Consider the following 23,044-nt stretch of genomic DNA (forward strand, 5'->3'; position numbering starts at 1 on the left):
AGGCAACCTCAGAGCACAGGTGGCTCTCAGCACCAGCACAGGCCGTGCTGCACCAGCTACAGCAAGCAGGGGCAGGGAGCCCCAGGGAAGGGCCGATGGAGGGGTGTGATCCCATCCTCTGCCCCCTGCTGTGACGCTGCCAGGCAGTGGGTGGACGGGACAAGGCCCATGGACTTGCTGTGGGACCTGCCGACACTCTCCCAGGACCCCAAAGCTGGCTGGGGAGCCAGGAAAAGGATGACTTCTGAGCTTGGCTTTGCTGGACATGAAATGGCCAGGCTCGACCCTGGGGCAGAGAAGATGAACCACAGGGACCCCATTCCACATGGGCAGTGAGTGAGTGCTCCCAGATCCCCAGGAGAGTATGCGGCCACCACCTTCATAGAGGGCCTCCTGCCCTTCACGTGTGTTTTATGATGGTGGCTGTGATGGCCACCCGGGGCCAGGGATCAAAAGGACTCGTAAAGTTTGTCTGATGATTTGGGACTCGGAGCACTTGCAGACGAGTTCATGGGCATTTTATGCAGGAGGGAACCGTTAAGCTGGGAAGCTGAAAAAGACAGATGACGGGAAAATCAAATGTAGGGTTTAACTGAGAAATAATCATTTTCTATGAAAGATAATGACTTCTCTGGAGGCTGGTATCAGGATTTATTGGCCCAAGCAGTGATGGCAAATCAGAGCCCAGGCAAGTATGTCAGGAGACCTTGAAGGGGAGGAACCTTGGACTGTCATCTCGCCAGGTCAATATATCTGAATGCCAAAGCCCTCCACTCCGTCTACATCCTGCTGGGAGATTAACTGTGTTTACACCCCAGGCAGAGTGGCTTTTTCTCCTGCAGTCAGAGTAACCTGAGGGCTCTGGCCCCCTCCAGCTCCACTGTCCTTGGAAGCCCCAGCATGGGTTTTCCTCCATTCCTCACAAACAGCCCCCTTCAAGGGCACCTGCCATCAGCCAGTGACAGGAGGCACCTGCCAGGCTCCCAGGGAGTCACTCTGGTTCCGGGTGTGAGTGCAGCCACCATCACACCACACCCCATGTCAGCACCAGCCATGTGGTGGGGAGCCGGGGAGCCGGGGAGTCATCGGATTCACCACAAATCTGCGGGGCGTCAGTGGGGGAGTTTTATTGCCATGCCAGAGGTACGTGTGAAATACATCATTCCTCCCACATGGCCTCATCAATCCAAAAGGGTCAGCCATAAATGGGAAAAAATAAAAAATCACAGACTAATTCATTCACAAGACTGGAAGGGAATCAATGTGAAAGCTGTAGCTCAGCTCAAAGTTTGTTCTGAAATGGTGAGCACGGAGCAGGAACACATTCCCCACTGGATCGAAGTCTCCCTGCATGCTCGGGTGGGCTGGGCTGGGAAGCATCCACACAAAATCAGGTGCATGGCCTGAATTGGGTCCCCATGCACGTGCTGAATGGGGGCCCTGACACAGGCTGGCTGTGGTGAAGGCACCTGGGGCTGAGTGGCTGCCCTGGGGCTCGGGGAGGCAGGCTGGACCCAGCTGCTGCCCAACGAGGGATGTCTGGACGGGTGCTCCTGCCTCGAAGCAGGGGGCCCAAAGAGGATCTAGGGGCCTGGGGTCTCTCGCAGAGCTCTGGGGTAGAGGGCCCTGGTAGCTCCATGTGTCCTGTGACCTGACGCCTTGGGCTTTGCCAGGCCAGCTTTGTGATGCCTCCCACTCAGACTGCATACATGAAGCCTGGAGTACGCTCCTCTCTTAAAGTGGAGGCAGCCTGAGGCCCTGGACCAGAGAAGCCACATCCTGGAGGGATCAGTGCCGGGACACAGATGTCCCTAAGGCCAACATGCTGCTCATCAACTCCCCATTCAAGGAGAGATCCTCACACTCAAAAGAGTCCCAGAGAAATTACAGGGGTCCCAGTGAATCCCCTGGAAGCAAAGAAAAGTGCATGGCATGAGGAGAAATCGGATGCCCTGGCCTTCCAGGTACAGCGAGTCCTGAATGAGCTCAGGAAGAGACCTTGGTCCACTGATCCCCAGAGGACAAGCCTGGTGCGGGCTGCAGGGGAAATGGCCTCGGGTCCTTGAGCTGCCGCTGCCTCTGGTCCGTTCAGCTCAGGTGTGAGACACCCATGCCAGTGCCCCCAGCTACACATCATCTGCCAGCAGTGAGGGGTGCATATGGCGGGGGCACCTCCAAAGTCAAAGCAGGCAGATCCCCCCCACTATCTTCTAAGCAGGGCTCAGGGGTGCGAGTCAGCACCAGCTGGGCCCACCCCGGCTCCTCTTTCCCCCGAATGCTCTCTCTTCCTCTCTTGGCCTTCTCGGATCTCCACAACCCCCCTCCTGGCAAAGGTGCTGCTCTGCCCCATCCCGCCTCTGGCTCCAGAGGACTCTGACTGTTCTCGCCTCTGGGCTGCAATGCCTTTTCTGGGACGCCTCTTCATGGCTTTGATGTGATGGAGTGGGTGTGCCGTCTGGGCCCGGCTTCAGGTGACCGCCCGCACAGCCAGCTGCCCACCGGTCCACCCTGGGAAGGTCCAGGCCTCCAGGTTCCCAGGTGCGCACGCGTGTGCCACACAGCTCACAACAACCTTAAGGACACCTGTGCATTTCTATAGTTCCAGAAGACACTCCCTAGGGGCTGCCCCAGGGGGGCAGTGTGGAGAGAGCTGCTAAGGACTCGAGTAGGACCCTCCTGGCGAGCTGCGTGGAGACCAAGTCCACCACCTGGTCTCTCACCCCACTTGGGAGATTGGCACGGTGGCCTGAATCTGTCTCCAGGAGTGGCTCTCTGCCCAGTGAGCCCTTGGTCCCAAGCAGGTCCTCTAGGTGGCAGCTCAGGCCTCCCTCAATGTCCTCACCAGCATGCTCAAGGGACCCAGCCTGTCCTTGGGTGGCCAAGGGCACTTGGCCTGGGGGAGAGGCTGCTGGAGCTGCTGGCTGGGGGCATGGCATGGCTGCCTGTGTGGGTGTGGCTGCCTTCCTGCTCTTACCCGGCATTTCTTTGCGGTCTTAGCCAAGCAGGCTTGGCTGCCCAGGGACCCCACAGCAGATGAAGCAGTGTCTAGGAGCTCATCCAGACCCACCGAGAGCTGCCCCGACCCTCCCCGGCTCTCTGCACACCCAAAGCCCTGCACTCCCTTCCAGGACTCTCCCTGACTGCCCGAGACCTCCTCCAAGGCCACATCAGCCCAGAACCCTGTGCTCAAAGCAGGATCCTGCTCCCCCGAGGAGCTGAGGAGCATCATGTGTGCGTTGCCAGCAGCCAACAGCCCTGACAGACCCTCCCTGGCCACAGAGGCCACTCTGGATGGAGCTGCGGGCTGCACTGGTGGCTCTGGGAGCCCTCCAGGGCCTCTGCCTGACCTTGCACTTGAGGGAGACCCTGGCCAGCTGACAGGTTCAGGTCACTGGCTGCCTCCGGCCTCATCCCCTGCTACAGAACTAGACCTTCCCAACTGGTCCTCAAGGCTTCCATCCGGTCTAGCTGCTCCTGGGCAGAGTCCCAACTCCTGGGGTGCCTCGGACTCCTGGGGCCCGGGGAACAGGGCCTCCAGCAGACTCTCCTCAGACAAGGAGGACAAGTCCTGGGTGGTGACAGTGGTGTCCTCCCCAAGGGGCCCTGGAGGCGGGGAAGGGAAGATATCTGAGCCTGGGGTAGTAGTGTCTTCCGAATCACTCTGTGCGTGGGGGGTGGGAGGGGGTGGGGGAAGCGGGGCCTCCCTGTGGATGGATGACGGGAGGTCGGCACTGCCATAGGACAGCACCTCATCCACAGGAGACAGGATCTCAGTCAGGACGCCGCCAGCAAGTGGGGGACAGGCTTCCTCCAGGACAGCAGGGGCTCCATTCCCGCCAGGCCCAGGTGCCCAGCTCTCAGCTGCTGGGGGTGCCAGCCTACCAGGGTTTCTAGGAGGAGCCTGCAGGGTCACCAGGGTCTTGGGCTCTGGTGTGAGGTGCGGGGGGTTGCTCTTGGTGGACGGACTTGGCTCAGCATCCCGAGTCCCCTCCTGGCGGCTGGAAGTCTCTCCTCCTCTGCCGAAAATTGCCCCTTCACTCTCAGAGGTCCCCAAAGGAAAGGCCGGCAGTGAGTCTGAGTCACCAGGGAAAGTGATTTGGGGCGGGAACACCACACGGGCAGCCTCAGGGGGTGCCTGCTGGGCTTCTCCTGTGTCTGACACCCCTGTCAGGCTGTTGCTGGTCCCAGAAGCTTCCTGCACCTTCCTGGGCTGTGTGTAGGGAAGAGCCATCTGGGGCTCCATGCCACTTTTGGGGTCTGATGAGCCACCTGCAGGCAGGGAGCTCCCCGAGGCTGGGTCGGCACCTGGACAGGGTTCCGGCAGCTCCTCCTTGCTGTCCTTGCCCCAAACTTTGCTGGAGGCCTCTGACAGTTCTGACCCTGACCTTGGAGAGAGGCCATCTGGGAAAGGCAGCAGCTGGCCCACCTCCAGGCTTTGCTCAGACTCTGAATCTCCTGCCATGGCCGTGTCCACGGAGCAGCCCTGCAGGGGTCCGGCCCCACTGCCCCGAGGCCTCTGCCAGATCAGCAGTCCTCCACCCCCAGGAATGCCACCTGGCCGAGGCTCACCCCGGTTTGTCCCCCAGGACAAAGGCAACCCAGCTTCCTCCAAGGAGCGTTGGGGAGAGAACTCCCAGGGCCAGCTGAGACCTTCCTCTGGGGGGTCTTCAGCTTCTAAGCCAGGAAGAGAGCTGGAGCTGTCAGAAAGCTGGATCAGGGTGGCTGCTGCTTTCTGGAACTCCCAGAGAAAGGGACAGGACAGGCTGCTCACAGAGCCTGCTGGAGAGGTGTAGGATGACTCTGGAGCTTCTTCTGAAGGCCCGGGGCAGGTTCCAGAAGCAGACTCAGAGCCTGGCGCCCAGGAGGAGAAGGTGGGGAGCAGGGGACTGCCTGGGAGCAGGATGGGGGGTGCTGCCTTCTCAGGAGCCACAGGAGCTGCTGAGAGAGGGGACGATCAGCAGTTGTCACCCTCTGCACCCTGGAACCCCGCATATCCCATGGCCCCCAAAGTCAGGAGATCAGAAGAGAGAAACACCCTGGTTTTCACCAGGTGAAACAGAAAAAGCAACTAAGGGTGCCAGTGTGTTCGACCCTTTTGATTTCAACACAGTGGTTCACCACGCCCACCCAACCCCCACCCACATGCAATGAGTTATGTCCAGGGACCTTGCCGAGCCTCGGGGACCCAGCCTTGCAGCACCGCAGTGGTGGTTCAAGGACTGACTGGCTGATTTTGCCTTGTTTTCTTTTCATTCGGGATGTGGGTGGATCCAGACACAGGATCCCTGGTTGTCATTCACCTCCCCTGACACCGCTATGATGGGGAGGTGCGTGGGCGAGCCCCCAGCTGGGCAGTGGGGAAGGCAGAGGCTGCATGCTGTGGGGAGAAATGGCCTTGGGGAACCCTTAGTGGGGACTCGATGGCTGAGGGAGGGGTTGGGGGCTGAGGCATCACCTGGGGAGACAGCTGCCTGGGCAGCTTCCAGCCCAGCCGAGGAGATGCCGGGGACCTCCTGCTGATAGGCCTCCATCCTGCAAGCACATTTGTGGAGAACCGTGGGGGATTCCAGTCCTCCTGGCCTCTTCCCCACTGTCAGGGACCCTGCCAGGCTCAGTCCACACCCCACACCCGAAAAACACTCCAGCTGTCCTCTGCCACCACCTGAGGTGACCCTGAGCACAAGGGCCTGGGGGCTTGTCTTTGGGGGGGTATCTAGTCTCAGAACCACCGGATCAGGTGGCAGAGAGGGGTGGGGCTGCCACTCCCAGGGGGTTCCAGGGCCCCTCTGCTGACCTTAGGCCGATTCATGGGTGATATCTTTATTTCCAAAAGTGGGTCAGACCCAGGAGGGCTCAGGGTGAGTGCACAGCTGTGCCCCGGCAGCACAGGGGTGCCAGGAGAGAGTGAGGACCCGCAGCAGGAGGACAGGCAGTGCTGGCCGAACCCGTCTCTGTGCCTCAGGCTCCACCCCTGCCCCAGGCCCACCAGCTCCAGAGACCCCAGCCCCACACCTCTGCTCCCCCAGTCGCCAGCTGTCGCTTTCCTGGGACTCCTCCACTGGGCTCTCGGCAAAATCCAGAGCCAGTTCCCAGCCTTCTCGGCTCATGTTGCTCTCAGTCACCTGCTGGAGACACATAGGAGAAAAGACACGGTCGGGGTGTGGCCTCTGTCTCTGTCCACCTCCCGAAGCTGGATGCAGCCCCTGTGCTTCCAGCAACCACGAGTGGTTAAGGAATAAAGACCACCCTGGAAGAGGGCCATGGAGACCCCCACTGGCCAGATCCCGCCACCCTCAGTGGGCCCAGCCACCATGGAAAGAGATCTGTTTTTTTGCCCAGGTGTTGAGTCTTAGGGTGAGCCCAGAGAAGTGGCAAAGCTCAGCACTGAAGGTAGCTGCCAGGAAGGGCCCTGAGGCACTCATGGGACGGAGCAGGAGACCCCCAGGACCACAGCAAGGCAGACCCCACTCAGCCCACAGGAAGTGCACAGCCACACCCGACTCACGCTGGCTTCCTGGGGGCCACAAGGACCCTCTCTGTCCCTGGAGTGATGGCCGCGTTCCCTGAAGCTCCCCACATGGCTGTCTGTTGGAGCCAGGGGCTTCCCTGCTAAGGAAGGGCTGGGCTTGGTCTGAGGGTCTCCTGTAGGCCAAAGGGATTGTCAGCACTGGTGGGACAGAAGCAGGGGGCAGACGGAGTGGCTCCCAGGAATTCTGAAGCCACCTGAAAACAAATCTTAAAATCCACAGTGGACGCACACCTTTCTGCAGGGCTTGGTTAGTACAAGGGTGAAACCTACATGGTAGTTTGCTCCTAAAATGACCCTGTGATTGGATGGTCAGTGATCCGAAGTCCCAGCCAACGAGTTTTAGAGAAAACTCATTTGGAAGTTAGGGTCCTCTTTCCCTCCCTGGGGGAAACCATTTGCCAGAGCTTGTCCTTCCCCCTCAGTGCTGTCCAAAGAGACTCTGACATGAGGCAGGGTGGCGCAGAGGGCTGTGGGGACATGCCTCGGACACACCAAGGTTACCAGTGCACGGCTGGGGATCAAAAAGGGGGAAAATGGGGCAGGTGGGGCTGCAGCAGAGCCCTCCCAGGAGCACTGGACCTCCCCACATTTCGCCTCCATCTCCCTAGATTTTCATTCTGTGCTGGGCCTCAGCAGGGTTGGGGACTCTGAGGGCCAAGGCCACCTGGCTGAGGGACCCAGAGTTGTGAGGCTAAAGCAGAAGCGGGTGGAAGTTTCATCAATGGGAACACCTGCCCTCTTGCCCATGACCCTGAGCTACCCCAATGACACGATGGGGCCCCTTCGAGTGCAGTCTTCCAATCAGAGAGTGGCCGGTACTGCAGCCAGGCAGACCCAGGGTGAGCCCCAGACCACCTGAGAACATAGCTCAGGCCTTAGTCACCTCCTCTGCAGGGTGGGCACAATGAGCAAGTAAATCCAGAGGCCACAAGCACCCATGGTGGGTGCAGGTGCCTGGCTGGTCCCCAGAATGGTGAGAGCTGGTTTAAGTAGTCATGTGGTGAGGGAGGCTTCGGGCTGAGCAAGTTTCACGGTGGGTGCAGAAGCCTGAACTGCAGCACGCCTGAGGGGGAGGCCTCCGAGGAACAAGCTCTGTATTCACTCCGCCTCCCAGCGCCACTGACCGCCAGCCACGCTCTCCTGGGCAACCCACAAGTGTTTCCAACCTCTTCCCATCTCAACCTGTCTGTCCTGAGGTTTGTTCTCCCTGGCCCCAACTGCAGGGAATCCCCAGTCTGGCAGACCCTCAGGTATGAATGGTCTCCCTGCTTCCAAGGGTGGACACTGGGTAGGGGCCATCTGAATTTGGCACCCAGGGCTGGTCAGGGAGCTCCAAGTTGGTATCAAAGGCCATAAGACCCCCCCACTGTTCAGCCCGTGGCTACCAGGGCTCCCCCACACCATGAGCGCATCTCCTCCTGCCCAACCTGCAAATGGGGGACGTGGCTCTCAGGGAGGCCCCGGGCCAAGTGTAAGGTTCGGAAAGAGAAAAATGTAATCGGTGCAAAAACCTCCATCCACAGAAGACGTCTGGGTAGTGCTGGCTTCCAAGTGTTTAAAAATCTGCCACAGATTAATGAAGTTACAGCTAAAAGAACCCCAGCCAGTTACGACTTTTAATTTCCCCAGAAAGGCCACTGCATCACCTCCGGTAGGAGATGGAGCCAGCCACTCTTCTTGCCGTGAAGGGGTCCAAGGCCAGGGTGGCGGGCCACCAGGGCCGGTCTTATTCACTTTTCATCTTTGTCTGGCGGCTGAGCTCCAGCCTCGGATGGGATCCACCAGAAGTGGGGAGAACGTCCGGTGCTCCAGAGGCCCACATGCTGATTCCAGGGTGCTTACCTGGCCGCGGCTCCTTCGCCTCCCGCGGCCTGCACTGAGCTGTGGGGAGGCACCCCTCCGCCTCCTCGACCTCCATGGTGAGACAAGGCACCGGGCCCTAGGGGGAGGGCACCAAGGGCCGGGGATGTATGGAGATGTTTGGGGACAGATAGGGACAGACTGGGGTTCATGGGACCAACAGGGGTGGACAGGGACAGGTGGGGACGGACAGGGACCCACTGCAGGAACCAAGGATGGGACATGGGAACCAAGGGCCCCCAACCAATATCAAGTCACAGATTGGCAGAATGGTGGCGGGAGGGCGGTCCCTGAAACAGGCGGTGCGAGGAAAGGGCTTCCAGGGATTGCACGTACAGGAAAGGCTGGGCCCAGCTGCCGTCTGTCAGGGGGACTCTCGTGCTGCAGGCCTGGCAGACGGACCCGAGGCTGCTCCCCAGGCTCTGAAAGACACAGTCCTGGGAATCACCAGCAGTGACCACAGACTGAGGCCAGGAACGGGCTGACTGTGAGGGGAGTGGGGAGAGTGCCACCACATGCTGCCCTGTTCCAGGCAGGGTGGACGGCAAACAAGCTAACCTTGAGGGAGACGGTGATGGCCTGGGGCCACATCCAGCCCTCTGCCCTGCCCTGTTCCCTGCCTGGAGGCCCAAGGGGCTACTCAGCCCCAGGCCTGGAAAAGGCGGCCTCTGAGACCCTCAAATCTTCCTTTTGCCCTGGGCAGAGGCTCTCTGCCAGCCTATGTTTCTGGGAACTGCCTGACAACAGTCTGAGGCCTGCATGTGGCCCGGGGGCTCCCCATTGGGAGCCCTTCTCTGAGCTGTCTGGGTGGTCTCTGGCCTGAGCACTCACTGCCCTGTGTCTTGGGAATGCTGGCTGCCTGTGCACCAGGGTGGCCCAGTGTGTGCTCTACTGCACTGGGACGCAGAGACAGGGAGGCCAGGGGAGGCCCAGTTACACTCGGGGTGCAGCAGGCCAGAAAACAGGCCTGCCTGACCCTGAGCCTGATGCCACCCACATCACCCAGGGCCCACTGAATGCACAGCCGTCTGTCCCTGGGTGGTCACCACGGCTGCTCTGTTACCTTGGCTGACATAGTTGCCATTCCCCACCAGTGGGCCCCAGAGGTCCAGTGTGTCCTCTCCCCAGGATGACCTTGGAGGCTGCTGGTGACCGTCCGTGTGGGAGGTTGTCTGGGGCATCATCACATCCTGGGGCTGCTCTGCGGGAGGGCTGCATGACCATGCCAAGTGGAGGTGACTGCCTGCCCAGCTGCCCCTTCCCAGGTGTCCAGCCCTGGCCACAACCTCCACCAGCACCCCATCCCTGGGAACAAACTCACATCACATCCAGGGGTGGCCTTGGTCAGTGGCCAAGCAGAAGACAGGATTCTGACTCCCTTGCCCGGGCAAGGTAGCTGGGAGAGGCCTGTGGCTCCCCAGTGTGTGGCCCTTGAGGCTTCTGCCTGGAGATGGACTGTCCCTCCCAGGTGCACAGGCTGGGCTCCGGAAGCCTGTGCTGACCTTCAGGGCCCCCGTCTGGTCTGCCTCTGCCTGGGTCACACTGCTGGGGTAGCAAGAAGCCTCCCTGCTCTGAGGTGTCAGCCCCACAACACGACATGTGCCTCCCTTTCTTCTCCAAGCACTGGCCACACCTGGGCACAGCTCGCTACCCCATCCAAGGGTGCCCCTAAGCCTTTCCCCCGGATTCACAGGCAGTCAGGGGTGGGCAGGAGGTGCTGGTTCAGAGTTGGGCCCTAAGGGCCTGGAAGCCCTGTCTCCCGAGGTAGATGGCTTAGGGGCTGAAGCCCGCACTCTCACTGGGGCAGGACCCAGAGGGCCCCTTGTGGGTAACCCCCCATATAGGCACTGAGGAATGAGAGCTAAGCAGAACTCTGGCACAGTTAGGGCCTGAGGAATATCTCCCTGTATAGTGTTACCACTCAGCTGTTTCCTTTTACATAATCCTTTACATAATCATATGTTTATAGAATTAGGGCTTGACAAATCCCTTTATATAATCCTCTATATATAATCATATAATAGTTGATAGTATGAGTGCCTAAAGAATATTTCCCTACACATATACCTATAATTATATCTCAGTTCATATCGGAGGCCATCAGCCTTACACCCCTCAACACCAGTGTGTGCCCCACGCAGGCTCTGGAGGGAGACGGGGCAGTACCCCAGGGCCCGCCACCCAGCCCCCAAAGCAGAGCAAGGCACTGTGCTCCCAGAGCTGCCCCAGAAACAGAACAGGCTGAATAAAAATGGGAACAGGAGCCCCTGACCCCTTCTAAAGTACTCATTCCCCTCCTCGCACCCTCCCCGGCACACGTGTCTCAGCCAAGGACCCCAAGGCAGCTCCATTTGCTCTGTGTGGCTTCTCCCTGGCTCTCCTGGTGCTGGGGTGCAGACACTTGCTCACAGACACACCCCGAGGGGCTTCTCTCCACTGAAGCAGTGAAGGAGGGAAGCACGCCTGCTCCCTCGTGGCAGGACCCCCAGCAGAATACCACAGGCGATTTCTCGGGGGTGGGGGCCCAGAGAACCCAAATTTCCCCTGTGAATGCCTCACGTTTCTCTATTTTCCAGCTGTGGACAGGGCTACACAGGAGGATGGGCTGATCCCACCATAGGGTCTGGTTCTGCAACCACGAGGCTACCAGCCCCTGCCCCCTCCAGCCCTATAAGGAAACTCTGGGGGACCTCGTGGTGGTAGTCGGCCTGGAAGCCTCTTCAGAGACTCTTAGGACTGGATGCCTCATCAGTCTGCACCCAGGCTTCTTTGAAAGCTTCGGGAAGAACCACAGAGCTAATGGCCGAGGCTGAGTGGCCGACTCCCCTCCCTGCAGAGGCCCCTCTGGGCTGGAAGAGCTTTGGGGCACTGTCCTAGGCAAGCAGGGGCCTGCAAAGGCTGCTCCCACTGCGTCTGCACTGCCCCCCGCCTTTGCTGCTTCTAGGGGTTCCCTGATAGAGTCTTGAGGCCTGCCAGCCCTAGGGGCCTGAGCTTGGGAAGAGAAGGACTCCCCTGCCCTCCAGGGTCATTTTGAGCCATTTTGTTCCCAGCATCAGGAAGCCAGGGGCGAGTGATGGGAAAAGTCACTGCTCCTCACACAGCCAGGCTCTCGGACAGGTGACCCCTGTCATCACACCCTCCCCTGCTCCATGGGGACAGTCCAGGCAGAGCCCCGGGTGCCCTCTAACGAGGCACTTTTGCTGCAAACCAAAGCTGACGGCCATATGGCCAGGGCTCAGAGAAGGTCAAGCCGCCCCAAGCCACCCTGGGAGGGGGTGCCTAGGCTACACGTGTCACCCCTGGCCCCTGAATCAGGTCTGTCCACCAGCTGTGCCCCACAGTGTCCCACACAGCTGCAGGCAGGAGAGCACCCCGTCCCTATTCCACAGGCGAGGAAACAGGCTGAGAAGGTCCCTCCTTGTGGCCACACTCTGGCCAGCTGCAGAGCTGGGAACCTGACACCAGCTGCTGGGGCTCCTCCCGTGAGGCTCGGGCAGCTCCAGTACCCACTGGGCCCACTCAATCCCCTCAATGCCCACACCCTTCCATCCTCCCAGGCACAGGTGGGAATGGGGCTGAGTGAGCGCCAGCCACCCTATGTGGAAAAGGCCTCTCAGGCCAATGTGAGGGTCCGAACCCCTGCCCCGGGACCCCCCAGACCAACCAACTCACTGTGTGTCCTTCGAGCTTGCAAGGCTGCTCTGGGGGTGGTGGCCGGCGGGGCTGCTGGGCCTGTGCTGTGTCACGGGACATGGGGAGGGCTCCAGCCTCAGGCTTGTCTCTAAGCTTCCCTCCCAGGTGGCCTTGACTTTGGGGCTGGGACCCTGTGAGAGACAGGAGAGCCTGGAGTGGCTGCCTCTGCCCATTCCTCCTCGGAAAAGCCGGGGCTGGGCTGCACGTGGCAGTGGCCGAGCTAGGGCTGGTGCGGCATCCCAGCCGCTTGCTCCCCCTTGGGATGCCAGGCTGAAATAGGGCCTCCTCTTTGAGCAGGGGTCCTGCATCCCCATGGAGAGGTGTGGACAGGAGGCCCAGAGTGAGAAGTCTTTGCCCAAGGCCAGCCGGAGACCCCCACGGCCAGCTCTGGAATCAGGTTGCTGGGGTCCCCTCTCCTGCAGCCCAGCCTGGAGCAGATGCTTCAGAGAGCTCATATCATTCCATCCTCACCCCCACCCTCCAAGTGAGCCAGCCACCCTCCCCACCTTACAGAGGAGACATGCAGGTCAGGGAGGCACACAGCTTGCTGGGGATGGTCCCCAGCCTCGTCCACACAGCTCCCCAGTCAGCTGGTAGACATGGGAGAAGGAGGGGACAGTCCCCCACCCTCATCCACACAGCTCCCCACTCCGTCAGCCAGAGGACATGGGAGCAGGAGCCTCCCTCCAAGGACATAGCTGCTGCTTGGGGTCCCCAACGGGTTGGCCTCCCTGAGAAGCTCCCAGCCACACTCTCCTTCCTGCCTGGGTCCCACGAGATCCCCAGTCCTGCTCATCCTCCTGCCCCATCCACTGCTGCCCCCGCCTGAAGACTGGCTCTGCTCTAGGGCCTGGCCAGGACCACCCCATCCAGGAAGACTCCTCAGCCCCCCAGCTGTGGCCCCTCCCTCCCTCCATTGCCCCACCCCACCCCCCAGCAAGTCAGCCTGGGGCCACAGGCATTTTTACAAGGGACTTGCAAGATCCCAAGAAGTGGCCAGGGTGGACAGCTTTTCCTGGGCTGAGCCCCAGCGCAGGTGAGAGCGCCCACCTGTGGCAGCTTGACCTGGGCCTGCAGCTCGAGCAAGGGGAGGGTGTCCATGGGCCTCGGCGCTGGGGGGACATCTGCAGGCCTCAGTGTAAGGAGGACGTCCAATCTCGATGTGGGGGGTACCTCTGTGGGCCTTGGTGTGGGGGGGATGTCCGAGGGGCTCCGTGTAGGGGGGACATCCATGGGGCTCAGCATGGAGGGGACATCTGTGGGCCTCAGCGTGGGGAGGGCACCCGAGGGCCTCGGTGTGGGGAGGTCATCCTCGGGCCTCTGGGTGGAGACACCCCTCTGCTGCTGCAGGAGCCGCATCCTATCTCGGTGCCTGAGCAGCTGCATGTGCCACAGGTATTGGATTTCCCTCTGAGCAGGGTGAAAGGAGCAGGTGTTAGCAGAACCCGCAGCAGGGGAAAAGGCCAATGAAAGGGAAGGGGTATCTGGTGGGATGTCCTGGCCTTGCACTGGGGGGGCCTTCCTTTCCCTCCAGTTGGCCTTTGCGCACCCCTCCTACCAGGCCTAGGATACCCCCATGGCCTTGGGCTTCCCTGGGCTTGGTGGAGGAGGCAGCTTCAGACAGCAGGATGTGGAGGGCGGGATGCAGAGGGCAGGATGCAGACGGCGGGATGAGGAGGGAGGCAGGTACTCATACTTGGGGCCTGAGCAAGGCTGGCACAGGCTGACTGGGCCTTGCCCTCCCTCTCTCCAGGCTCTGGGCACTGCCCCCACTCTGTCGCTCCTTTTACGACTGTTCTCTCTGTTCCCCACAGCGTCCTGGTGGACACACCTTTGTAACCTTGCACAGAGCCCAGGCCAGGCCCTTGCACAGCTACCCTGGGAGATGGCAACTGCATCACTGAGACGGGAAACTGAGGCTCTGCCAAGGGAGTGTCTCATCCACAGCCCCATTGGTGGGGGGTCTCAGATCCCACCTCCACCACGGCACCTGCCTTCGACAGCCGGGCTACGGCTGAGTGTCCCTGCCCTGGCCAGCTCTAGGCCTCCTGCCTGGGCTCCCTGCAGGGCCTGTTCTTCCAGGCCTGCTCCTTGCCAGGTGACAGGTGAACCCCCTTCTAAGCCCCTTTTACTTCCATGGCTCTCACTGTTCCCTGCGGTGCCTGCCTTTTTCTGTTTCCCTCTATCAGAGAGGATCCGCGCCTGGGTCTGTGGCTGGGTCTCCACCCTCAGCTCCCTTGCCTGGGACGCCCCACACCTGACACCCCAAGTCCCAGCATGTACAGGGCATCCAGGGTAGGGTGGGGATCCTGGGCATTCCAGTCAGCACACCCCAACTTCCCCAAGGAGGGTCCTGGGGTCAGTAAGTCCCCCACCACAGCCTCAGCTTCTTTTTTCTTTTTTTTTTGAAACAAGGTCTCACTCTGTTGCCCAGTGTTGCCCAGGCTGGAGTGCAGCGGTGCAATCTCAGCTCACCGCAGCCTCGACCTCCCGAGCTCAAGCGATCCTCCCACCTCAGCCCACCAAGTAGCTGGGACTACAAGCATTGGCCACCTGTAGTGGCAGGTTTATTTTTTGTAGTGACCGGGTCTTGCTGTGTTGCCCAGGCTAGTCGCACATTCCTGGGCTCAGGCCATCCTCCCACCTTGGCCTCCCAAAGTTCTGGAATTACGGGTGTGAACTGCCTCACTTGGCCAGGTTTCTTTATCTGTACCAAGGCACCAGCCCCTGCCCCACAGCCTAGGGTCAGTGAAGTGAGGATTCGGGCACAGCGGGCCTGACCTGTGAGGAGCCCTCGAGCCTGTGACCTGAATGGGGCCGGCAAGGGTCCTCGCCCTGGCTCTCAGGCTTGCTCCCCAGTCTCACTCTCCACCGAAAGCACAGCCCTGACTCAGGCAGCTGTCCACCTCCACGAGTGCGCCCAGCACTGAGTCTCCCTGGGGGTCTGCTTCCTCCAGATCTGGTGACAATGATGGCCGGAAGGCAGGAGCAGCCACTGACTGAGACCCCCCACCGCCAGTCGAGTCTCGGGAGTAGCCCAACCCACCCTCACAGCCCCCATGCATGTGCACATCAGGCTTCTCATTTTTCAGATGAGGGAACTGGGCTTGGAGCAGACAGGAAAGTCCTCTGACATCGTACATGGGCACACATCCACTCAGGGAAGTGCTGGCTGCACCAAACTCTCCCAAACCCCTGTTTACAGGTACTACAATTATTCTCCTGTTGCAAGAGGAAACCGAGGCTCCAAGAGACAAAGCCACTTGCCCAAGGTGACATCCAGCAAAAGTCTGAGCCTGGACTGGAGCCAAGGCCACAGGGCCACCATCGACCCTGGCTATGATGCCACAGATATTTGTGTACGGGGCCTCGCTCCACCCTGGTCATGATGCCCCCTCAGGCCGTAGACACTCCTCATGTACTGCAGGGTCCTGTGTGGCCCCGGAGGGCAGCAAGGGCTTGGGAATTCTTTAGCTGTGGTGCTGGGGGAGGTTCAGATTCCAGGCAGGAAGAGGGCAGGGCCACCGCGTCTATGTGCCGCCTCCCCCAACCTGACAGGCCTGTGCTGCCCCCACCTGCTCCTTCTCAAATCTGCTGAGGGCTTGATGCTGCTTCTCCACCAGCACAGCCAGCAGGGCTCTGTCCCTCTTGCTGTCCAGGCACCTGGGGGAGGTGGTAACATCACTGCCAATCTTGACAGCCCGTGCAAGTGGATATAGAAGAAAGTCACAGACACAGCCAGCCCTGGTCGGCCACATCCACCTGGAATGCTCTCCCAAGGTGTGGGCACTGGGGAGGAGGCGGCCGAGCGTGGACAGAATCAGCAGCCTTGGGGTGGCCAGATGGCCCCAGGCCGGGCTGTCACTCTTCCACCCTTCACAGCCACTTTTGGACTTTTGGGTATAAAGAGACAAAGGTTGAGAGGAGCCCCTCCCACCCTGAAGACCCAGCCCAGGCCCATGGGTCCTCTGGGGAGGGAGGTGGGGGTCGCCTCCCAACACAGAACACAACACCCTCAGCCTGGCCCGCTCAGACACCGGGTGAGGATGTTAACTGGAATCACCGTTCTGGGGACCAATCTGGCATTATCAAGAGGCTTCCAAATGCACTCTCCCTGACTCGGTTATCCCACTTCTAAGGTTTTACCTTAAGGATATGATCTCTCCATGGTAGTTAACAATGGCCAAAAGTTGGAGACAACCTAGAACCCCGAGACCTGGGACAGACTAAGGGAGTCAGAGCCGCCGGTGCACCCTGTGTGTCAGGGAGCCACACCGAAAGGTTTTATAACCCGGGGCCCGTTTGCAACACTAGCCACGTGTTTCTCCCCAAAACAGAGTATGGGCAAAGATTATCTCAGAGGTCATCTTTGGGACGATGGGGTTTTTGTTTGTTGAGTACTTTACTGTCTTATCTAAGTTTCCACAAACACCTACTATTATTTGGACCACTACCTTTCGTTCCTCAAAACGCTGTCGGGGGTCAAGGGAGGGACCCGGGCGGGGCGGGGCGGGGAGGGGCGGGGCCGGCGCTGGGCGCATGCGCTCACCCTCTCCGATGCTCCAGCAAGGCCCGCTCGGCGAGCGTTTTCTCCCGGAGCGCCATCTCGCGCAGGCGCAGCAACGCGGCCTGGTGCTGCGCTCGCAGCTCCTCCTCCAGCAGGCTCCGCTCCCACATCTGCAGCTTGAAGCGGCCCAAGGCTCCTAAAGCTCCAGGTTCGGCGCTTCCGGGCCTCGCGGGGCTCCACTAGGGCGGGCCGATCAACCGGGACTTGTCACCGCCTAGCTTCTAAGCCGCTCCCGGCACAGGCCGCCGCCTCCGAGAAGCCCTCTCGGACTGCCCGCCCCTTGTCGCCCATGCCGCGCCCGTCTTTCCCCGACTGTGAGCTCCCGGGGCAGGCGGGGCAGGCAGGATCCTCCTAATCTCGGCCTCTGCTCAGCCCTGATCCAGCCACCTGCCCTAAAATGTACAACCTGGGCGGGGGTAAGTCTGCCCAAAGCCACAAGTTGAAATGCTCTCCTCTGTCACCCAGGGCGGGAGGAACGGGCTTGGGAAGCTGTCAGCCGGAAGACTGGGTGACACGATGGCCAGAAGACCCAACCCAGGACCTGCCTTGGCGCTGCGCAATGGAGGGACAGTTGGGTCCAGCTGGGCCCTGAAATTGTGCCCCTCCCCCAGGGACCTCTCCACGTACCTGCTGGACAGGGTTGTCCGGAGGGAGGTGCTTGGCCAGGGACAGCTGGGAGAGGATTCTGTCAGGGCCCCCCACGTCTGAGGAAGGAGGCACCATGGTTGGGTCATGTGGGGGGTCGGGGACCATTTCTACAGGAGGGCCTCACGAAAGCAGGTCTAAGGCAGTTTCATGCCCCCACCCCCTCCCAGACACACAAGGCTTCACACAGAATCTTCACCAGACCACGCAGGAAGGGACCGGCAGTCCCATGTGACCAAGCAATCGTAGGGAAGACCAGACCAAAAGTGGAGGGAGCTCAGGGAGGACAGCCCAGCGACTCTGCTTCTACAGGAGGGGAGACTGAGGCCCAGAGAGGGGGAACGGCTGTTTGAGGTCCAGCACCAAGGAGCTGGCAGATGACAGCAGAGCCGGATCCCCAGTGGAAGTAGCCACCCTGCTGCCGGCCTCTGCTGGCCACGCTTCCATACTGGGAGGGATGGAAAAGGAGCCTCTACTTCAAAAGATACTTACAGACTTGCCCTCCCCACAAAGAGAGGGCAAAAGGGACTGGATTTCGGCTTTGCCATCCCATCTGCCACAAGTAAAAAATCACATAAATATACACACATATATGTGTGGTTATATATATGGGTGGGTGTATGTATGTATTTTCACACACATATATGAAAGAACAGTTTTCCAGACACTGGACGTGAGGCAACATAGCACAGTGATCCCCGAGAGACAGAAAACAACGGAGGTGAGACCAATGATGCTCACAGATGACTGCCTGAGAGAGTTGCTAAGCCACATGCAGGGAGGTGAAGATGGTGGAGCTGGTGGAGTCCCTGAGTAGAGGAGACAGAGCCCAGAGTCTCAGGGGACCAAGGCAGCTGGAGTTCATGGGGGCAGAATGTCAGAGAGGAGAGGGTCACACAGAAGAGGACCTCTGAGATCTAGGAAGTGTCCCCCTGGAATATTCATCAGAGAACTAATGGAGGAATGTGCACATCCAGAAGCTACCAGATGCTGGGATAGAAGCATCCGAAGGACCAGAAGCCTGGGAATGGTAGCCAGGCTGGAGGACCTCAGGACTGCCAGGTCACTGGGCAGGCAGCGGACACAGAACGTTCTTGCCTTGACTGTGGGAACTAATTAGCCCCAGGCTGAGCACTGATCCAGAGCAAGCTAACACACTATTAACACAAAGTCTGAAAGGATCAAATTACTTCCAAGTAACTGCATTCCAGAACAAAGCTTAAGAGTGTTTACAGGGTGGAGTGCAGGTGGCTCACGCCTGTAATCCCAGCACTTTGGGAGGCTGAGGTGGGCAGATCACAAGGTCAGGAGATTGAGACCATCCTGACCAACATGGTGAAACTCTGTCTCTACTAAAATACAAAAAATTAGCCGGGCATGGTGGCGGACAACTGTAGCCCCAGCTACTCAGGAGGCTGAGGCGGAAGAATTGCTGAACCCAGGAGGCAGAAGTTGCAGTCAGCCGAGATAGCACCATTGCACTCCAGCCTGGGTGACAGAGCAAGACTCCATCTCAAAGAAAAAAGAAAGGGATGTTTATAGGAATACAAAAATATCTAGTGCTCAGAAGGTAAAATTCACAACGTCCAGAAGATATGCAAAGAAACCAGAACCCCCAGTCCATAAGGAGCTGGGTAGTTTATTGACACTGAGCCAGGCTTGATGTGGGTGTGAGGACTGGCAGAGGAGGAGATGAGAAGTTTCCTAACTGTGTCCCGCACGTTTGAGATGTTAAGGAGAGTCACAGAGAATATAAAACGGAAAGATCCAAATGGAATGTGCGAACTGATGAAAATAAAACACTTGAGATGAAAAACACACTGGATGAGATTAAGGGCAGAGGAGAGACAAACAAACTGGAAGATACAGCACTAGAAACTGGCCAAAAAGAAACAGAGAAATAAAAGAATAAAAAGAACTTCAGTCAGCTCATAACTTCAAGTGGCCTAATATATGGGTAATTGGAGTCCCTGAAGGAGAGGCGAGAGAAAGAGGAGCAAAAAGAACAAATAGCGGCTGAATTGTTTCCGAATTTGAAGAAAAGGATAAATCCACAGGTCCAAGAATCTCAGCAAACCCCAGGGACAAGAAACTCCGGGCGTGGTGGCTCATGCCTATAATCTCAGCACTTTGGCAGGCTGAGGTGGGCGAATCACCTGAGTTCAAGAGTTCAAGACCAGCCTGGCCAACATGGTGAAACCTTATTTCAAAAATTAGCTGGGCATCATGGCATGCACCTGTAATCCCAGCTACTTGGGAGGCTGAGGCACGAGAATCACTTGAACCTGAGAGGCAGAGGTTGTAGTAAGCTGAGATTGTGCCGCTGCACTTCAGCCTGGGCGACAGAGTGAGACTCAGTCTTCAATAAATAGAAAGAAAAACAATAACAAAGGACATCATAATAAAATCATTCAAAACCAGTAACAAAGAGAAAGTCTTAAAGGCAGCCAGAGAAACAGATGCAGTGATGTGCTGAGGGATCAAGGAGGTGGATGGCAATCAATTTCTTGTCACCAACAATGCAGGCAAGAAGATGACGGCCGGGCGCGGTGGATCACAAGGTCAAGAGATGTAATCCCAGCACTTTGGGAGGCCGAGGCGGGTGGATCACGAGGTCAAGAGATCAAGACCATCCTGGTCAACATGGTGAAATCCCGTCTCTACTAAAAATACAAAAAATTAGCTGGGCGTGGTGGCGCGTGCCTGTAATCCCAGCTACTCAGGAGGCTGAGGCAGGAGAATTGCCTGAACCCAGGAGGCGGACGTTGCGGTGAGCTGAGATTGCACCATTGCACTCCAGCCTGGGTAACAAGAGCGAAACTCCGTCTCAAAAATAAAAAAAACTGCAGGGAGAACTAGGAAATCACAGTCGGGTATTACAATACCGTCTCCTATTCATCCAGAGGAATCTTAGGCAGAAAATGCACCAAGATGCAGTAGATTTGAAGAGCACTATCCACCACCCTGGTCTAAGCCATGTCATAGAATATTCCACTCAGAAACAACAGGATGTACATTGTTTCCAAGGAGCACCCGCTGACGTAGACCATATTCCAGGCTAAAGCCCGAGTCTGATGATGAGAGTCACACAAATTTGCTTTGTGAACACAGTGAAATCAAACTAGGAACGCACCACAGGAGCCCAGCCTGGAGATGTGGGGACTGTGCCCGGCTGGGAAGTCAACGCATCTGCCATGATCACGCTGAGGCCTGAAGGCATCTCGTGGAGGTCTTGCCCGATGGCCTGCACGTGGACCCTTATTTGCTGACACACATCACACAGGAGGGGAGTCTGGACCAGCTTTCCACACAGCCCACATGGAGAGGCTGTGCAGAGACCCTTCCCATTAGGGAAAGCCACTCAAAGAGATAGAGGTGGCTCTATCAGCAGGCCTGGAGCCAGGGAAGGGTCCCTGTTCCTGAAGATGCTGAAACAGGTTGTACTCAGGCTTCCAGGAGATGGCAGCCATCTAGAGGCCAGCCTGGAGGTCACGCCAGCTCGGAGGAGCTGAGACCCTCTGTCCCAGAGCAGGGCCAACAGCAGCCTGTGCTCCTGGATGGCCAAGCTTCCGTGTTTGTCCTCCCTGGGCTGTGGACCTCCCTCCCTGTTGGGCTGGTCCCCCAGCTCTAGGGAAGCTTTCCTGCTGAGACCCTGACTCAGCTCCCTCAGGCTGGGTGGGTGGAGATGGTGTCTGCCAGCTGTCTAACCAAGTTTACCCAGGCTCAAGGGGTGCCAGGGGCTGGGGCTTTCCAAGGGTCAGTCAGGTGAGCACTGGACTCAGACAGACCTGCCTGCAGATACTGGCTCCGCTCAGCATGGCCTTGGGCAGCCGCTGTGGCCCCCTGTGCCTCCCCATTTTGTACCTGCCTCGGTTCCCCCCTCTCTGCTTCACACTGGCTGAGGGCTCTGCCTGCCTCAGGGGCTGGGGGGAGTTTTGAGGACACTGTCACCTGCAGAGGCTGGTTTGGCCATCGCAATTTCTGATCTGTCTTTGGGACCCTGGAAGGATGTGGCAGCGTCTGTGTCCAGAGGTGGGCATGACCTGTGGGTGAGGACACGCCAGGGAAACTCTGCACCAGTGCCACAGTACCCACCCCACACCAGCGCTGGCAGTGCCCACCCTGCACCAATGCCCACAGTACCCACCCCACACTAGCACCCAGAGTGCCCACCACACTGCCAGTGCCTGCAGTGCCCACCCCACTGCCAGCACCCCCACTGCCCACCCCGCTGCCAGTGCCCGCAGTGCCCACCCCACTGCCAGTGCCCACAGTGCCCACTACACTGCCAGCACCCATAGCACCCACCCCATGCCCACAGTGCCTGCCCCACGCCAGCAACCACAGTGCCCACCCCACACCAGTGCCTGCAATGCCCACCTTACTGCCTGTGCTGAGAGACTCCCACCCATCATTTCCACGTCGGGAAGGTGTGGCCAGCCCTAGCCTCTAGAGGCCTTACCTGGGTGTGGCCATTACTGTGCTCTGAGAGGCTGTGGTCTGTTCTCTGTCCTCGAAAATCTGAGGCTGCTCCAACTTTGACACCTTCTCTGGCTTGGCCTGGGTTGAGTGTCTCTCCATCAGCTGCTGTGGGAAGTTCAGGGGTGGGCGTTGTAGAGGATGCAAGAGTTAGCTCCACAACTGGGCATTGGGTCTGGACAGCCAGGCCATGCCCGGTCCCAAGGAGGAGCCTGAAGCTGGGCAAGCCTCCAAGAGATAGAGGTGGTCATATCAGCAGGCCTTGAACTCATGGGCCTCTTTGCCGATCTTCCAAGTGGGGCCGACAGGCCCCTCCTGCCTCCCAGAGAGGCTGCTTCAGGGAAGCTGGGGTGGCCAGTGCCCAGCCAGAGCTGGAGGGTGTGGGAGCCAGGGGCCAGCTGTGCCGAAGATGGGTGGAAAGGGAACCCCAGCTCTGGTCCCAGCTGGGGGTGCTTGGAGAGCAGGCACAGGAGGGCAGCAAAGCCCATGATGGGGGAGCAGGGAGGGAACAGACAGGGATGCTGGCCGGGGCATCTGCGCTGCGGTGGGTCTGAGGGTGCCCAAGTACGTACTCACACGCACACACGTGTACTCATGCACACAAACACGTGCACGCACACACGTGTACTCACATACACACACTGCACACACACACATGCATGTGCACACACGCACTCACACACACTCGTGCACTCACACCTGTGCACACACACTTGTGCACTCCCACACATGTGCATTCACATTTGTGCACACACCCTTGTGCACTCCCACACATGTGCATTCACATTTGTGCACACACCCTTGTGCACTCCCACACATGTGCATTCACACACACTCATGCATTCACACACGTGCAGGCACACTCTTCTATCACACTCCTGGAGATGCCCTATGTGTACCATGAATGTCCCTCCCACCAGCGGCCCCTGAATCAAACACAGGAGAAAGCTCCGCCTCCCAGAAGGATCATCCCCTCCAGCCACGCCATAGCCATCAGCCGCCCAGTCAGTGCTCTGCCAGGGTCACCACTTGTAGGCCTGGATGACACTGTCCCCTCATGTCACAGGTGCTGGGCCACCCCAGACAGTGGGAGCTGCCTGTTGGAGGGGACCCTATTGGCACCAGACGGCCCAGCAGCAGCGGCTCAGGAGACACTAAGCCCCTTCCCTCTGGCAAGAGACCTGTCAGGTCTGTAAGCACCACATGCACTTTGGGTGGTGAGCTCCAGGCTCCTGTGGAGAGCCCAGGGCTAAGGGGCCTACCAGGCCTGG

General features: G+C 59.0%; 1 protein-coding gene, 1 long non-coding RNA gene and 1 pseudogene across 2 annotated transcripts in view; 2 read left to right on the forward strand and 1 right to left on the reverse strand.

Moving 5' to 3' along the window:
* Positions 1-575: 575 nt before the first annotated feature.
* Positions 576-1,815, forward strand: LOC108593593 (uncharacterized; annotated as a pseudogene).
* The window catches only part of CCDC187 (coiled-coil domain containing 187), a 51,235-nt gene continuing 29,294 nt past the window's right edge, over positions 1,104-23,044 (reverse strand). Inside the window, exons 13-26 of the mRNA XM_078331706.1 lie at positions 21,757-21,881; positions 21,246-21,337; positions 17,277-17,353; positions 16,632-16,759; positions 15,658-15,745; positions 13,133-13,492; positions 12,062-12,213; positions 9,453-9,601; positions 8,726-8,811; positions 8,372-8,468; positions 6,506-6,642; positions 6,013-6,125; positions 5,456-5,532; positions 1,104-4,938 (exon numbers count right to left, since the gene is read on the reverse strand). Of these exons, the coding sequence (XP_078187832.1) occupies positions 3,389-4,938; positions 5,456-5,532; positions 6,013-6,125; positions 6,506-6,642; positions 8,372-8,468; positions 8,726-8,811; positions 9,453-9,601; positions 12,062-12,213; positions 13,133-13,492; positions 15,658-15,745; positions 16,632-16,759; positions 17,277-17,353; positions 21,246-21,337; positions 21,757-21,881 (3,231 nt within the window). The 3' untranslated portion in view covers positions 1,104-3,388. The remainder of the gene's footprint in view (positions 4,939-5,455; positions 5,533-6,012; positions 6,126-6,505; positions 6,643-8,371; positions 8,469-8,725; positions 8,812-9,452; positions 9,602-12,061; positions 12,214-13,132; positions 13,493-15,657; positions 15,746-16,631; positions 16,760-17,276; positions 17,354-21,245; positions 21,338-21,756; positions 21,882-23,044) is intronic.
* Positions 16,699-19,701, forward strand: LOC144576995 (uncharacterized). Its single transcript, XR_013520059.1, has 2 exons — positions 16,699-16,797; positions 17,115-19,701. It is a non-coding gene; the product is annotated as an uncharacterized LOC144576995 (long non-coding RNA).

Source organism: Callithrix jacchus, chromosome 1 (genome assembly GCF_049354715.1).
Source record: "Callithrix jacchus isolate 240 chromosome 1, calJac240_pri, whole genome shotgun sequence".
NCBI lineage: Eukaryota > Metazoa > Chordata > Mammalia > Primates > Cebidae > Callithrix > Callithrix jacchus.